The 18,689-nt window shown below is 32.9% G+C and overlaps 1 protein-coding gene across 2 annotated transcripts in view; it reads right to left on the bottom strand.

The window, feature by feature from the left end:
- Positions 1-18,689, bottom strand: part of Axud1 (AXIN1 up-regulated 1) — a 65,979-nt gene that overhangs the window by 28,067 nt on the left and 19,223 nt on the right. For both annotated transcript variants that reach the window (XM_089089431.1, XM_089089430.1), the window contains exons 2-3: positions 4,011-5,196; positions 883-1,110 (exon numbers count right to left, since the gene is read on the bottom strand). In XM_089089431.1, coding sequence (XP_088945557.1) covers positions 883-1,110; positions 4,011-5,000 — 1,218 coding nt within the window. In that variant the 5' untranslated portion in view covers positions 5,001-5,196. The remainder of the gene's footprint in view (positions 1-882; positions 1,111-4,010; positions 5,197-18,689) is intronic.

Below are 18,689 nucleotides of genomic sequence, written 5' to 3'. Positions count from 1 at the left end.
ACAAAATATAATGAAAATATAATACTTTATTAGCAAAATTGTGGAAACTACAAGATGATAATACGCACCCAGAACGCAGAAATGTCCTCAAGAATTGCATTAAAATAAACTCTGCCTTCTACCTTTACTGCCACCCGCCATATGCACTGGGATGGCGGGATGTACCTCGGTGCTGTTTGTTCTTCCACTTTGCAGAACTCCACATTCTCTCAACTTTTTGGGTAGATGCCGGTATTCTTTATACTTCCAAAAACATTGCTTCTCATAAGAGTACAAAGTTATGGTGTGTTCATTGACGCACAGTTTTGTTTTGGGCAGCAACCCCTTATCCTGGAAAAATATAAATGCCTATTCTTCGGTCCTTGGCAAATACCAAGTCTTATTTGAACATCCATGGTGAGACATTATATTATATCACCAGTCAAAGCAAACTGATCCATGTCCTCAAGAATCGCGTTAGTAATGAACGAAAATGAGCTAGGTCAAGAATCGCGTTAATAATGAACTTTTCTTTGTCTTTAAGACCGTCAGCCGATGCCGAAGCTCTTAATTTAATAATTCCCAAATGACTATAAAGTATACTATTTTCATCCTATTTCTTTATTTTTTATAAGCATTAACCAAACTTCACTTCTCAAGTGCGTTTTATATAATAGACAAGTACAAATCTTAGAAATATAATAAAAAAGTACAGAATACTCAAATTAGAAAACAATCCCGAATTGATCAACCTTTGCTCGGCATCACAGCCATATTTGGATAAAAACCAATAAGCAAAAATTGGCTATTTTGACAAATGAAAGGAAACTATCACAACTGAATTTCTTGTTTAATCTTGTGTATTAATAAATTCGAATTTGAAAATAAACATCGACAGCTTACTTGTAAGAAGTAGTAACTATCAAATTCATCATCAGATAAATCACTGGGAGTTTCTTCTGGCTCGTCGCAGCTGTCCGATTCGCTTCCAGTTCCAGCGTTGTCTTTCATATGGCATCGTAGGCTAGTGTTAAGGTCTCGGTGGATTTTTCTTTGTTCAGAAAAATGTTCAGTAATTGAAAATTGTTGCATATGAGAGTGAGCAGAGGGCATGCAAAGTGTGGAACCACCCTTTGGAGAAAAAAAAATAGGTAAAAGATGTCAACGATTCTTTCAATGTATTAAGTAACAATGTTATTTTTTGTTAATATGGGCACCTATGACATCTTAGTCGTTTTACAAGTGCACAAAATAGATAAGATTTACAATTTTCGAGCTAAAATCAACAGCACTATTTCTCAACTTTTCAGGGACAAGATCCCTCAAAGTAGGTAAAGCCAAGAACGTATCCAGAAGGGGGTTAGGGGTTGACCCCCCTCCCCCCCCAAAAAAATGTTTGTCTGACACCTAAAAACGTAATAAAAATGGATATAGACAAAATTTTCATGCGTTTTTTAGTTTTTTTTTGTGCAACCCCCCTTGGAAAAAAAATCCTTGCGTAAAACACTCCCTCGAAAAAAAAATCCTGGAGACGGCCCTGGGTACCGCAACATATTAAGTCAGTCACCTCACTGAACCTTTGTAATAGAGAAGCTTTGAGCCTTAATATTTATTTTATTAACCGAGCCTAACTATTTATTTAGGTATCAAACGATCGGAGTCGGTTTTACGGGGGGGGGGGAGGGGGCACTTGCACCGGGCCCAGAAATTTTAGGGGTGCAAATGTTCAAATATATAATCTAAAATTTATAATCATTTTATAATTTTGGAAATTTCATTAAAAAAAAGTAGAGGGCGCAGTTGGCAGTAAGTATAAGCAAATTCAATCCGAAATTTTCATTTTTCCTATAGGTTTTTCCATATACAGTAAGAAGTCAAATATTAATAAATGAAAAATTTTGCTAATAAAAGAAAATTTTGTTAATAAATAAAAATTTTTTTAAAGTTTGGCCCGACAGTTTTGGGGAGACACGGGGACGCTAATCAAGATTCTGTCGGGGCACAAGAGAGATCAGAACCACCACTGCGAATGATGCATGCTTATTAATATTACTATAATTTCATTTTCACATTATCACGCACCTTTGACTGAAATCTTTTAATATTAAATAAGATACTTCTTTTCCTAAAAAAAGGGATTTAATTTCTTCTGACCTACTAGAATTCTTGGTCTATTGGATAGTAGCCCCCTCAAAGTTCACAAATCGCCAGGTTGAGAAATGAGCCTCTTCAAAGAGCTAACTAGGTTTTCGGGTGCAATGTGCAAACACAAAAAAGGAAAAACGAAGAGGAACAAGCAAAATACAAAATTAAAAAGAAAAAATAGTAGGGTATGAAACAACAGAGGATAGGTAATAGCCGGAACAAGGATAAAACATGGAGATTAGTACTGAAGCCGTTCCTAGGGTTGGAGGCGCCAGAGGAAAATTAATTACAGCGACCCCTCCCAACTCAAATATAAGCAAAACTGAAACCAAAGTGAAAAATGTTATTAAAGTTAGCAACCCCCAGCCTCGCTCATCCCTCCGCCACGACGCCCAGGGTAACTTGTCCTGGTCGATCCCCCCTTTGAACGGCTCTGGTAGTCTGGTTAGTACACTAAATAAAAAAGGCGAACAGATACTGACAACCAAAACTGAGTCATGTTTTTTATTGGTTTCTTTTTTAGAAAGTAGCCTACGAAACAGGCACGTTTTAAGTTACAATGTTACTTTTATACGTAAGAGCTTGAAGGGATAGTACATTACAGTTAAGACAGGAGGATTGCCTTTATAATCTATGATGCAGTTGAATTTAAAACATATGGTAAAACCCGGGATAAAGTAAGTCATTTTTTTTTGTAAAATGAATTTTTTCCAATGCATCCCATACTAAAAGCTAATTGTTGGAATATACTAATTTTGGTTCGAAAGGTATTTGTTAGGGTTTCACCCCTGTTTCTTTTCTTTTCAAATAAATGACCTGTTTTCTGTTCCGTAATTACATTTGCATATAGGATAATTTTCAATAATAAATTAAACCCTCGTTGCTAAGCTAGATTATTTTGCAATAAGTAAGCTTTCAAGTTAAATTCTATTTTTGTCTCCCGGGCCAGGGCCACTGAAAGATAATATTATTCAAAGGAAGCTGGGATTTGAAATTTTATTTAGCTGATTGGTTAGGGCAAATCTAAGGTCCACCCCTACAGAAACAGCGTTTGTGCAGAAGTGGTGTTTTTGTTTTTAGTCTGAATTTAAGACCCCGTTTAGAGAGTCAGTTTTTTTCACGATTGCTATATGTGTTTTGTGCTTCTTTGGAAGAATACAAGTAAGCTATTTTCTACAGCCGTGTAGACTATTTTTCCAGGAGCCCAGACAATATAGGAAAAGAATTTGCGAGAAATACCGTCATTTATTATATCGATAGGGGGGGGGGCGTTTACCCGTCAAAGAGATAGCTAGAGATATTAGTGGTGAGCCAGTTGGGTGCACCCTTGGCCTGGAGTCGATCAAGTTATCATACCCTGGAGCAGGGTATACCGTAATAATGTATTAACTTAGTCTATATTTACGGTACAATAGTGGGAACCGCGATACATTCCATTACAATATTTGGCTTCCTTGACTCTATTAGCTCGAAGTAAAATACACATCATCTTGGTCTAGTCGTAGGGATAGAAAAAAGAGGCAGGTTCTGCGAGATTTTGTGGTCAAATTTCACCGTTGATACGGAGTAACGCTAATTTTTACACCGGGACAAATGGCAAAAACTAGCAAGAATCTCGTTTCTATTCCTTTACTGTTTCTATGCATCTGACCTTGTAACTTCAGACCAAAAATGCTTAAAGATATCTTTTTGTTTTTACACTTTGACTGTGTTTTGATTTTGGACATCTGAGCTAAAGAGGTCAGCTGAAAGAGGTGAAAGGTAAGCTGCGCCGCAATAGAGTTCTTTCAATCTGCAGAACAAGCAATTCAAATCATAAATATGCAACCCCAAGACAAAAAGAGATAGATAAATGCAGATAGATACCAAAAAGAAAAATTAAATACCTGTGAAGGAACACACGTAAAGCCCTGGGTTCTAGGGAAGTAGTACACTGTAACAGAATCAAACTGCAACCGCCTTTTCCTTTTTGGTTCTATTAATCCATTGGAAGATCTGCTACAACTATCTGAATCGCTAAGGCGTCTCTTTAAATTTCCTTTTCTTGGAAAAACTAATTTTTGGTTATTATAGGAATCGGAAGTTTCAAGGATAGTTGACAAAACTGTTTCGCACCTACTGTTTAAAGTTGTACTTGTACTAGTACACTGCACATTTTTAGTTTCATGAGTAAATTCATCTTCCGTAGTGCTTGATAATTCACCGTCCTCTTTTATTCCACTTGTCACAAACACACAACTTGGCTTGGCATCAACACAAGAGTCAGTTTTCCCAAGCACACCATTATCATGTAGTCTTTGACTTACCGAGTCACCCGAGTTGGAATCACTTGTTTCACTTGTGCAAGGTTTATTAGTGGCTACAGATTTATAACTTTCCTTACTGCTGGATTTATTTTGATTAGCAGCACAAACTTCTTTTGTTTCATGATCATACATTAAAGAAGCAGTTTTTGAAGAGTCATCATCTGACTGTACTCCACTTTCAGATACTTCCAGATCGGAAGTAACCTGGTTAGTCTTGAAAGTTTCATTGGTGTTCGCGGACTTACTGCTTTCAACATTAGACGACTCACTTTCATCAACAATACATATTTTTCGGGATTCAAATATTTCCTTCGATTCAACTATGCTAGCAACATTCTGCATTTCATTTTGGGGAATATTTGAGTCAAAGTCAATACTTTTCTCATTACCCTTACTCAATACTTCTATATTTAGTGGCTCACTGTTCGACCTAACCTGTTCAGGAAGTATCTTTTTTGCGATATTATTCTCAATGAAGTCACTATTTGTATAGCTATCACAAAATCGCGAGTCAGAGAATAAAATAACTGTCTCTCCAATAGCCTCACTTTCACTACCTTTTCCATCCATCACTTTCTCATCTATTTACTCTTTCAAAACTTCTTACAACTTGTCCCTCTGGCAAGGAATCAATGAATGTCCTATTCCTGGAGAATTATTCAATCCAGAATTCTAGAGTAGAGAACTTTCTCAGTTTAGAAGGTACGAAGACTTTTACATGAATACTTGACGTCAAAGAATACCAATAGTTACAGAACGCCATTTACTAAAAAAAAATATTATATATACACACACACACACACACACACATATATATATATATATATATATATATATATATATATATATATATATATATATATATATATATATATATATATATATATATATATATATATATATATATATATATATATATATATATATATATATATAATTATATATATAATTATATATATATAATTGATACACATTAAAATAGAGGTGGTGGACAGGGAAGGGTTACTATGTGTTCTTGAGAAGCGTGATCAGTAAATAATTAAACAATGCAATATTCATTGAAACTAAAACATAAGTCGAATCTAACAGTTCAATGGTAAAGAGCAGTACGTAAGAGTGACCCCTTGTCAATAGAAACCGAAACTCTACAACAAATATTTTTCATATAAAGAAATATTCAAACAAAATGAATAAGCTTTTTACAAAAATCCTAAATATGTAAAATTTATTATGTTTAAAGTAGCCAATCACAAGTCATTGTGAGAAGAAAGTTTGCATAGTCTTAAAAAAAGGGAAAATAACCTAAAAAGAGATGTGATCTTTAGAAGAACTGCACCATCCATTAAACATGTCTGAGAAATTAAGAGAGAAAAACTCAAGTCCATATTGGTAAAATAATAAATTTCGTACTTTTGGCGGAAAAAGGTAGCTTACGTACAGACACATTTTCAGGGATCATTTTATAAAACCATTGGTCGTAGAATATCCAAAACGGGTTCATTCAACCCAAATATGCCCATTTCTATCATTTTACTTCTGCAAAAGAAAATATGCGCCTGAATGGGGCCAAAATGCTACAGAGCGAAATTTATTCCGCATATAAAGGGGCTGTCCCCTACTCAACACCTCGCTTTTTACGCTAAAGTTTGACTCTTTCTCGCAACTCTACTTTTTAAAACAATAAAAAAAAATTTAGCATAAAGAGCGGGGCATTAAGAAGGAAACATCTCCTTTCATATATGGAATAATTTCTGTTCGTTTTAAGGTTTAATGTCGCTTCTTACTGTCAGTCCAGATATAATCAGAACATATTTTATCAACAGGCTAAATACCCGGATTGGAACCTGATTTCATCGATTACGTTCGGCTTGTTATCTTCTAGAACCGCCCACACGCGCAGTGGCGTAGTGGGCTAAAATTTCTGTGCCAGTTGGCGTCTGAATGTAATATTTTTATAGTAGACTACAGGGAGAAACATTTAGTTGCCACAAGGTATTGAACGCATTTAATATGAATTAAGCGTTTAATACACTATAATGAGGCTAAAGGTTTAATTATAATTGGATAAATAAAATTGAAAAAGTAATTTTTTATAATAAATAAAACTGAATAAGTAAAATTTGAATAGTGGAATATGTATTTTCATTTCAATGCTGTAAAAACTGGAAAAGATAAAATTTGTAATATAATTTGCTTTCAGTGAAGGGCCAATGACACAGTAGGCTTTAGATTTTTGAAGTTAGGAAAGGAGGCAGCAGCTTAAGTATTGTTTGTAGTGAAACTAAATTTACCAAGAACGTCTTGGGAAGAAACAAGGTTCAACTAAATATTTGATATATAATGATGTCAACTAAAATGAAAACCCAATCAGTTCAAAATTTGATTTTACTGTAATTGTACTGTATTACAAATGCTTGTAATAAAGCGCCATTTTCAGTAAAGCACCAATGACGCAATAGTTTTAAGACTTTTACAGTTAGGGAAGGAGGCAGTGCCCATACTCTTCTTTGAATTGATTTTTGTTCGTTTCAATCTTGATTCGCATATTTAATTAAAGCTTTATTCGTCTTAACGTTTATTCATTCACTTATGTTAGTACATGTTGTATGTTTGTTTGCTATGATTGTTTATTTAGTTTCTGTCCGTTTTGGGCTTCATTTATACTAAAATAGTAAAATATTTTTGTTCGTTTTAAGCCTGATTTGCATATTCAATTTTAAATGAAGTCGTTTTAAGATTTATTTATTCAATTATATTAGCACAACAAAAGTATAAAAACAAAAGCACGAAACCAGAAGAATGGAACAACAAGAAGTTTTTTTTAACTGAAAGTAAGGAGCGACAATAAAACTTAAAACGAACAGAAATTATTCCGTATATGAAAGGGGCTGTCATCTCCTCAACGCCTCGCTCTTTACGCTAAAGTTTTTTATTGTTTTAAAAAATAAAGTTGTGAGACAGAGTCAAACTTCAGCGTAAAGAGCGAGGCGTTGAGGAGAGGACAGCCCCTTTCATATACGGAATAATTTCTGTTCGTTTTAAGGTTTAATCTCGCTCCTCACTTTCAGTTAAAAAACGTGTTTAATTTTTTAGTTAATTTCCGAACGTTTTTGAAGTAAAGCAGCTTTGATTTTGGCTCACCGTACATGAATATTTAAAACGAAATTCTCATATTAATTTCCTTTTTTTTGGCTAAATAGCTTTCTAAAAATTTTGTTCTGGCGTAACTTGCAAATTTACTTACGTAATGAAATTCTATATTCGTAGGTTTTTATTACGTATATTAGGGAGTTCGCTCCCTAGTCAATACCTCACTCCTTACGCTTAAGTTCGAATTTTGTTCGAATCACAAACCCCTGAATCACAGAGGCCAGTTAATTAGAACAGATAGCTCTTTTGAAAGTACAAAAACAAACTTTAGCGTAAAGAGCAAGGTTTTGACTAGGGGGCGAACCCCCTCATATACGTAATAATTTCTGTTCGTTTTATGTTTTAATATTTCTCCTTACTTTCAGTTAAAAAAAAAATTGTTTTTTTATTTAATTTCTGATCGTTTTTTAAATAATGCTGAGAAATCTGGCGCCCCATTCATAGAAATATCCCTTCCCCCAAGGAAATATCCTCCATGGAAAGATCCTCCCCCGCAACCCCTACTCAGACCCCGACCCCCGACAAGAAAAGAATTCCCCCTGAAAACGCCGGTATACTTCCCAATAACCAAAACTATATGTAAACAATGGGCAAAGTTTATAACTTGCAGCCCTTCTTCCGGGAGCAGTGGGTGATTAAGTCATCCTAAAAGATATTAATTAGATTTTCGACTATGCTGAACAAAATAGCTATCTCGAAATTTTGATTGGGTGGCTTCGGGAAAAAAATTAGCGTGGGAGGGGGCCAAGTTGCCCTCCAATTTTTTTGGTCACTTAAAAAGGGCACTAGAATGTTTAATTTTCGTTCGAATGAGCCATTTCACGATATTCTAGGACTACTGGATCGATAAGATCACCCCTGGGGGAAAAAAAAACCAATAAACAAACAAAAAAACAAACAAATAAACACGCATCCGTGATCTTTCTTCTGGCAAAAAATACAAAATTCCACATTTGTGCAGATAGGAGCTTGAAACCTCTATAGTAGGGTTCTCTACGCTAAATCTGATGGCGTGATTTTCATTAGAGTTCTATGACTTTTAGGGGTTATTTCCCCCTTTTTTCGAAAATAAGGCGAATTTTCTCAGGTGCATGACTTTTGAAAGGTAAGACAAAACTTGATGAAACTTATATATTTGAAATCAGCATAAAAATCTGATTCTTCTGATGTATCTATTGGTATCAAAATTCCGTTTTTTAGAGTTTCGGTTACTATTGAGCCGGGTCGCTCCTTACTTACAGTTCGTTACCACGAACTGTTTGATTAGCGGTCTTTTTTTATATTTTCCTTGTCCTTTTTCGGTGGCCGGCGTCCCCCCGTAAAATAGCCCCCACTGAAAATGCCCCCCCCCCAGAAAAAAAACACGGAGAATACCCCCTCACCTCCCCCCCCGGAAAATATCACACCACGCAGTTCGCTGGTCTCCAATCCCTTTGAACTTCAAAAAAAAGGACTAGAACTCTCAATTTCTGATCTAAGGAAGGGGTAATCCCCCTCCTGTAAGGAATAAATTCTGCTGATTTCGAGGTTTAATGGTACTCTTTACTTTCAGAATAACAGCGTAGACCAGAAATATACCCAGAAATCATCAGGGAGTAGATTTCAATTTCATATTTTTGATGCGTTTTAAAAGTTTCTTTTTTGCCCCCCCCCCAAAAAAAAAATTGCTGTAAAATACCCTTTTGCTGGATTTTTGTTGGGAAACTTTTCACGGAGGGTATTACCGGCATGGTTTTAAAAACAATCAGAAATTAAAGTCATTTTCAAATGAAAGTGCGCAAGAAACATTTTTCACCAGAGATCGTCCACAGTAGTGTGCTATCTATATATTTGACGAGTGATTTCAGGGGTGTTATAGTCCATATACACCATATACAGTGCAGTTTGACGTGCACATTGCAAAAAGCGACCAATCCTATTATATTATATATCTATAAAGTGAAAACACGTTTTGAGAGCATAATTGAGATTATATAACGCAAGCAGACTGGTTTTTGACACACTTTCAGCATAACATTTTTTTTTAACCGAAAACTAGAAACTGTCAAATTGCGTAATCAAAGAATGGTCTCATTCTAGAAATACCGGCTTACAGTTGGTTATAATTATACTTTTTTTTCTTTTTTTTTGGCAATTGACATTTTTTTCTGATAACAAGTACCATTCATTGCGATCGTAGCTCTATGTTGGCTTGTTTTATATACTTCAGCTTGTCTATTCATTTGAGTTAAATAAAAATCTTGAATCTGGAAAATGAAAAAATAAGTATTTAAACAAAAATGTACGATACTGCTAATTAAAGAATAGTAGGCTACACTCAGAATTGTTTGATTGACATATGCTGTTAAATCACTTTACGTAAAAGCTAACTATATTTGCAAAAAGGGATAAGGGATTCGCGAATTGGACTGTACGAACGATCTTATTTGAATAATAGGGGAAAAACAGAGCTAGATAACATTTACGAATTGGATCATATGAAGGTGGAGAAAAAAGGGTTAAAACCGATTAGCAGTTAAGGTAACTTCGAAGAGCATGTTAACTCATAGCTTATTTATTATAAATTTGGAACAATATCAATCTATGGAAATGGTTAACGATGATAAAATGGTCTTGACTAGACCTAGCTTTACTTCTTTGATGTTTTCTGTATAATATACAAGTTGCGTTTGAATAGTGTTATCAATTTAAATAGAGTTTAACGTTATAGTAAACTAAACATTTTATACTAAGAGAGATCTAGATGGCCAGAAAAGAATTTTAGTAATGGATAGCTTTATTTCTTCGATGTGTTCTGTATAATACACAAGTGGCGTTTGAAAAGTGTTGTCAGTTTAAAATAGAGTCTAACGTTATGGTATAAAAAAGTTGATACCAAGAGAGATGTAGATTGCAAGAAAAGAATTTTAATAATGAAATTCAGAACAAACCTTAGAAATCCTTGCAAATCATGTAGTAAGGTATATGTGAATACGAACCATCAAGGATCATAAGCACCAGCGACCCTAACCACCAGAGACCTCAACTCCCCAAAGGTCCCCTATCCCCAAACTCGAAGGGCACCCCCCTCCACTCCAACTTTTTGACCCCCTCCCCCCTTTTTTCGAATTATTTTTAACTTTTTTTTATTATTTTTTTAACATATATTTTTTTCAACTTTTTTTTACATGTCTTCGAATGAGATGAAACATACTTAAAACAAAAAAAAAAATCACATTTAATATTTTCCAAACTCAAATGAGAATACTATTTACATGTTAGTTATGACCTTTACTATTAGAAAAATAATGTTTGTAGTAGCACTTTTTTTTATTGGGCTTTTTTTTTATTTTGGACTTCGAATTATTCAACTTTTTTTTATGTATCTTAAAATGACATAAAATATACTTACGGTTCTAACAATTGTACTCTATGCTTGCTCAGGGACACGATTCGGCTTTCCCACTGGTACTTTATGGCGGGTTATCGACACTATCTAGTTTATTGCATGTATTAAATCATTATTTTTCTACGCGGTGGAACGATAAACACATAAGCCATATCTTTAAAAAAAGTGAGGATGGAGCATTTTAATAAAGTGTGTTCACATGACAATGTTTTTTGTAGCTTTGAATGCCGACAAGGAGAAGTATTTAAACTATGAAACAAGTACAAGTGGTAGCACTATTGGAAATGTATGCATGCATTGTCATGACAGTAAGGAATTAAATTTCTTTGGAGTACCGGAAAAATACAACTTTTATGTTGGCGGATATGCAAGATTGAGGTCTCCAAAGATGATTGCACTCAAAGAGAATGCCAACATAAAAATAATCGTTGATGATAGATGACAACTCCTTGCTACTGTTGCAGGTAACACATTACCTACTGATACATCCTATCGTCAGCTTTCGGGCATTAGCATTCAACGGAAGATCAAAAAAAGAAAGGCCTACTCTTCTACAAATATCATAAACCATATCTTGTCTACGTGCCGAAACTGTTGCATGTGTAAAAATAATATGATAATAGACAGTGAAATTGCCAGAAAAATAAAAAGGGCATCGGTAGAAAATATCACTATGGAATATAAAGATGAATCGATGAAAAACAAAGTACCAGCAAACGTTACTGCCATTGATCAAATAGTCAATGAACCAATAATACCAAAGACGAAAAGCATATTGACCCGGTCGATGACACACCAGTAAAAATTGTGTGTGACTCAAAATGGAATAACGGTTATTCTACTGATTACGAACTAAGAGAAGACAATAACTACAATATCAAGAGAGAACATGGTGAACTATTTTATGGAACGGATTCAAAATGTGCATCCTTTGTCGGATATGCTGGATAAAATTGACAAAATCTAAGTATCAGATTGAATAAATGCTTTATCAACTTCGTTTGTTGGATATGACGGATAAAATTGATAAAATCTAAGTATTAGAGTGACTAAATGCTTTATCACCATCCTTTGTCGGATATCTCGTATAAAATCTAAGTATCAGTGATTAAATGCTATATCAACATCCCTTTCTCGGATACATGGGATAAAATTTATAAAATCTAAGTATCAGAGTGAATAAATGCTTTATCAACATCCTCTAAATGCATTATCAACATCATTTGTCGGGTATATCGGATAAAAGTGACAAAATCTAAGTATCAGATTGATTAAATTCTATATCAACAACCCTTTCTCGAATACATGGGATAAAATTGAAAAAAATCTAAGCGTCAGAGTGAATAAATTTTTTTATATCAACATCTATTGTCAGATACATCGAATATAATTGACAGAATCTAAGTATCAGAGTGAATAAATGCTTTATCAGCATCCTTTGTCGAATATATTGGATAAAATTGAAAAAATCTATTTCATTGAAAAAAACTTTATTTCATTTTTTAAGGTTAATTTAGACTAAGTTACGTGCGCGCACGTAACCTAGTCTAAATTAACCTTAAAAAAAGAAATAAAGCTATGTCGACTTTGCATATCTCTCTCACTTTGTATGCGCCCTCGTGGGGTACACTCCATGTCTTTCTCGGTTTTTGTGTCTAAATCTACGGACTTTTACGTGTTTTATCTCTCTTACTCTTATTGACTGTGTGTCTGGGCGGGTGTTTGCTTATTCCAATACATGTTTGTCTACTCTACGTAAACTTTAATTAACTCAACTTTTTGAAAATCTCTCTCACTATGACTGTGTTTCTGAGCGGGTGTGCTGCCATCTATAACCGGTGTAACCTAAATTCAATGTAACGACGCATGAAGTCAAAATAAATAGAACTTGGATTTTATGACTGTTATCTAATGTATCTGATAAAAACGTTGAAAACAAATTTATTGTTTCTGGTACTTAGATATTGTCAATTTTATCCGATGTATCTGACAAATGATGTTGATAATGCATTTAAGGGATATTGATAAAGCATTTATTCACTCTGATACTTAGATTTTGTCGATTTTATCCCACCTATCTGAGAAAGGGATGTTGATATAAAATTTAATAACTCTGATACTTAGATTTTGTCAAGTTTATCCCAAGTATTCGAGAAAAGGATATTGATATTGAATTTATTCATTCTGAAATTTAGATTTTGTCAGTTTTATCCGATATAGCCGACAAATGCTGTTGATAATGCATTTCAAGGATGTTGATAAAGCATTTATTCACTCTGATACTTAGATTTTGTCAATTTTATCCCATGTAGCCAAGAAAAGGATGTTTATACAGAATTTAATCACTCTGATACTTTGATTTTGTCAGTTTTATCTGACATATCTGACAATGGATGTTGTTAATGAATTTACTCTTTCTGATACTTAGATTTTGTCAATTTTATCCCATGTATCCGAGAAAGGGATGTTGATATAGAATTTAATAACTCTGATACTTAGATTCTGTCAATTTTATCCAACATATCCGACAAAGGATGTTGTTAAAGCATTTATTCGCTCTGATATTTAGATTTTGTTAATTATAATTGTTGTAAGTGATAAAAGGTGTTGACAAAAAATAAATTATTCACTCTGATACTTAGATTTTGTCAATTTTATCCCTTGTACCCGAGAAAGGGATGTTGATATAGAATTTAATCAATCTGATACTTAGATGTTGTCAATTTTATCCCATATACCCGAGAAAGGGATGTTGATATAGAATTTAAATCAATCTGATACTTAGATTTTGTAAATTTTATCCGATATAGCCGACAAATGATGTCGATAATGCATTTAAAGGATGTTGATAAAGCATTTATTCACTCTGATACTTAGATTTTGTCAATTCTATCCTATGTATCCGAGAAAATGATGTTGATATGGAATTTAATCACTCTGATACTTAGATTTTATCAACTTTATCCGACATATCCGACAAAGGATGTTGATAATGAATTTATTCACTCTGACACTTAGACTTTGTCAATTTTATCCGATGTAACTGGCAAAAGTTGTTGATAAAAAAAATATTCACTCTAACACTTAGATTTTGTCAATTTTAATCTATGTATCCGAGAAAAGGATGTTGATGTAGAATTTAATCACCCTGATACTTAGATTTTGTCAATTTTATCCGGATTATCCGATAAAGGATGTTGTTAAAGCATTTATTCATTCTGATATTTATATTTTGTCAATTTTTATTCTATGTATCTGACAAAGGATGTTTATGAAAAAAAACCTTGTTGAATCTGACACTTATATTTTATCCATTTTATTCAATGTATCTGGCAAAGGATGTTGATAATGAGTTTATTCACTCTGATACTTAGATTTTGTCAATTTTATCCGATGTATCTGGCAAAGGATGTTTAAAAAAAAAATTATTCACTTTAACACTTAGAATTTTTCAATTTTATCCTATGTATCCGAGAAAAGGATGTTGATATAAAATTTAGTCACTCTGATACTTAGATTTTGTCAATTTTATCCGACTTTTCCGATAACGGATGTTGTTAAAGTATTTATTCATTCTGAAATTTAGATTATGTCAATTTTATTTGATGTATCTGACAAAGGATGTTGATAAAGAAAAATTTATTCACTCTGACACTTATATTTTATCAATTTTATTCGATGTATCTGGCAAAGGATGTCGATAAAAAAATTTATTCACTCTGATACTTAGATTTTGTCAATTTTATCCGACATATCCAACAAAGGGTGTTGATAATGAATTTATTTATTCTGAAATTTAGATTTTGTCAATTTTATTTGATGTATCTGACAAAGGATGTTGATAAAAAAATACTTGTTCACTGTGACACTTATATTTTATCAATTTTATTCGATGTATCTGGCAAAGGATGTTGATAAAAAAAATTTATTCACTCTGATACTTAGAATTTGTCAATTTTATCCTATGTATCCGAGAAAAGGAAGTTGATATAGAATTTAGTCACTCTGATACTTAGATTTTGTCAATTTTATCCGACATATCCAATACAGGATGTTGTTAAAGCATTTAATCACTCTGAAATTTGTACTTTGTCAACTTTATTTAATGTATCTGACAAAGGATTCTGATAAAAAAAATTATTCACTCTGACACTTATATTTTATCAATTTTATTCGATGTATCTGGCAAAGGATGTTGATAAAAAATGATTCAATCTGATACTTAGATTCTGTCAATTTTATCCGACATATCCGACAAAGGATGTTGATAATGAATTTATTCACTCTGATACTTAGATTTTGTCAATTTTATCCGATGTATCTGGCAAAGGATGTTGATAAAAAAAATTATTCACTCTAACACTTAGAATTTGTCAATTTTATCCTATATATCCGAGAAAAGTATGTTGATATAGAATTTAGTCACTCTGATACTTACATTTTGTCAATTTTATCCTACATATCCGATAAAAGATGTTGTTAAGGCATTTATTCATTCTGAAATTTAGATTTTGTCAATTTTATTTGAAATATCCGACAAAGGATGTTGATACAAAAATTTATTCACTCTGACACTTAGATGCTGTCAATTTTATTCGATGTATCTGACAAAAGATGTTGATAAAAAAAAAATTATTCACTCTAACAATTAGATTTTTTTAACTTTTTCCTATATATCAGAGAAATGGATGACGATATAGAATTTAATCACTCTTATACTGAGGTTCTTTGAATTTGCTCTATTGTCTGGCTAGGAAGCGACTTTAATCGATAATGAATGTTAGTGAAGAATTGGTTCAATTTTTTTCATAATTTCCTGAATTAAATTTCTGTATTGTGTATTCAAGAGGTGAATTCAAGAAAGAGTTTGTTACTTACTTACAATTTTTTGATAATGACATATCCAACAACGGATGTTGAAAAAGAATTTATTTATTCTGATAATATTTTCGTATTTTTTGCAAGCCATTCGTACTATACCTTAAACGCATTCAGATATTTCCTTGATAAAACAATTTGTCCGACATATCCGACAAATGATGTTGATAAAGCATTTATTCAGTCTGATACTTAGATTTTATCAATTTTATCCGATGTATCTGGCAGAGGATGTTGATAAAAAAAATTATTCACTCTAACACTTAGATTTTGTCAATTATATTCGATGTATCTGATAAAAGATGTTGAGAAAAAAATTATTCACTCTGACACTTAGATTTTGTAAATTTTATCCGACATGTCAATATTAACTGACATATCCGACAAATGATGTAGATAATGCATTTATTTACTCTGGTACTTAGATTTTGTCCCTTTTATCCGATATTTTCGACAAAGGATGCTGATAAATCATTTATTCACTCTGATACTTTGATTTTGTCAATTGTATTCGATGTATTTGACACTAGATATTGGTATACAATAATTTATTTCCTTTGACGCTTAGATTTTGTCAAATTCATCCCATATATTCGAGAAAGGGTTGTTGATACAAACTTTAATCCATCCGATACTTAGATTTTGTCAATTTTATCCCATGTATTCGAGAAAGGGTTGTTGATATAGAATTTAATCAATCTGATACTTAGATTTTGTCAATTTTATCCAAAATACCCGACAAATGATGTTGATAATGCATTTAGAGGGTGTTGTTAAAGCATTTATTCACACTGATACTTAGATTTTATCAATTTTATCCCATGTATCCGAGAAAGGGATGTTGGTGTAAAATTTAATCACTCTGATAGTTATATTTTATCCGAGATATCTCACAAATGATGTTGATAAAGAATTTATTCAATCTAATACTTAGATTTTGTCAATTATATCTGACATATCAGACAAAGGATGTTGATAAAGCATTTATTCAATCCAATACTTAGAGTATATCAATTTTATCCAGCATATCCGACAAAGGATGCACATTTTGAATCCATTCCATAAAATAGTTCACCATGTTCTCTCTTGATATTGTAGTTATTGTCTTCTCTTAGTTCGTAATCAGTAGAATAATCATTATTCCATTTTGAGTCACACACAATTTTTACTGGTGTGTCATCGACCGGGTCAATATGCTTTTCGTCTTTGGTATTATTGGTTCATTGACTGTTTGATCAATGTCAGTAACCTTTGCTGGTACTTTGTTTTTCATCGATTCATCTTTATATTCCATAGTGATATTTTCTACCAATGCCCTTTTTATTTTTCTGCCAATTTCACTGTCTATTATCAAATTATTTTAACACATGTAACAGTTTCGGCAAGTAGACAAGATATGGTTTATGATATTAGTAGACGAGTAGGCCTTTCTTTTTTTGATCTTCCGTTGAATGCTAATACCCGAAAGCTGACGATAGGATGTATCAGAAGGTAACGTGTTACCTGCAACAGTGGCAAGGAGTTGCACTCTATCATCAACGATTATTTTTATGTTGGCATTCTCTTTGAGTGCAATCATCTCTGGAGATCTCAATCTTGCATACCCACCAACAAGAGAGTTGAATTTTTTCGGTACTCGAAAGAAATTTAATTCCTTACTGTCATGACAATGCATGCATACATTTCCAATAGTGCTACCACTTATACTTGTTTCATAAGTTTAAATACATCTCCTTGTCGGCATTCAAAGCTACAATAACATTGTCATGTGAACACACTTTATTAAAATGCTCCATCCTCACTTTTTTTTTAAAGATATGACTTATGTGTTTATCGTTCCACCACGTAGAAAAATAATGATTTAAAACATGCAATAAAGTAGATAGTGTCGATAACCCACCATAAAATACCAGTTGGAAGGCCGCACCGTTTCTCTGAGCAAGCATAGAGTATAATTGTTAGAGCCGTAAGCATATTTTATGTCATTTTAAGATACATAAAAAAAGTTGAATAATTCGAAGTCCAAAATTTTTTTAGTCCAATAGAAAAAAAGTGCTACTACAAACATCATTTTTCTAATAGTAAAGGTCATAACTAACATGTCTATAGCATTCTCATTTGAGTTTGGAAAATATTAAGTGTGATTTTTTTGTTTTTGTTTTAAGTATGTTTCATATCATTCGAAGACATGTAAAAAAAAGTTGAAAAAAATATGTCATGTTAAAAAAGAAAGTTCGAAAAAAAAATTCAAAAAAAATGGGGGGGGGGCCAAAAAGTTGGATGGGAGGGGGACACCCTTCGAGTTTGGGGATAGGGGACCTTGGGGGGGGTGAGGTCTCTGGTGGTTAGGGTCGTTGGTGCTTATGATACTTGATGGTTCTTACTCACAAACACCTTACTACTTGATTTGCAAAGATTTCTAAGGTTTGTTCTGAATTTCATTATTAAAATTCTTTTCTTTCCATCTACATCTCTCTTGGTATCAACTTTTTTATAATATAACGTTAAACTCTATTTTAAACTGACAACACTGCTCGAACTTCAATTGTGTATTATACAGAACATATCAAAGAAGTAAAGCCATCAATTATTAAAATTCTTTTCTTACCATCTAAATTTCTCTTAGTATCAATTTTTTAGTATACTGTAACGTTAGACTCAAACGCCACTTGTATATTATACAGAACACATCGAAGAAGTAAAACTAGGTCAAGTCATAAGACCATTTTATCATCATTAACCATTTCCATAGATTAATATTGTTCCAAATTTATAATAAATAAGCTATGAGTTAACATGCTCTTCGAGGTTACTTTAACTGCTAATTGGTTTAACCCTTTTTT

Source organism: Artemia sp. Qi Xiang Cuo, chromosome 5, assembly GCF_049724085.1.
Source record: "Artemia sp. Qi Xiang Cuo chromosome 5, ASM4972408v1, whole genome shotgun sequence".
Lineage (NCBI taxonomy): Eukaryota > Metazoa > Arthropoda > Branchiopoda > Anostraca > Artemiidae > Artemia > Artemia sp. Qi Xiang Cuo.
The sequence above is the reverse complement of the archived record's forward strand: the minus strand, read 5'-3'. Positions and strand labels throughout refer to the sequence as shown.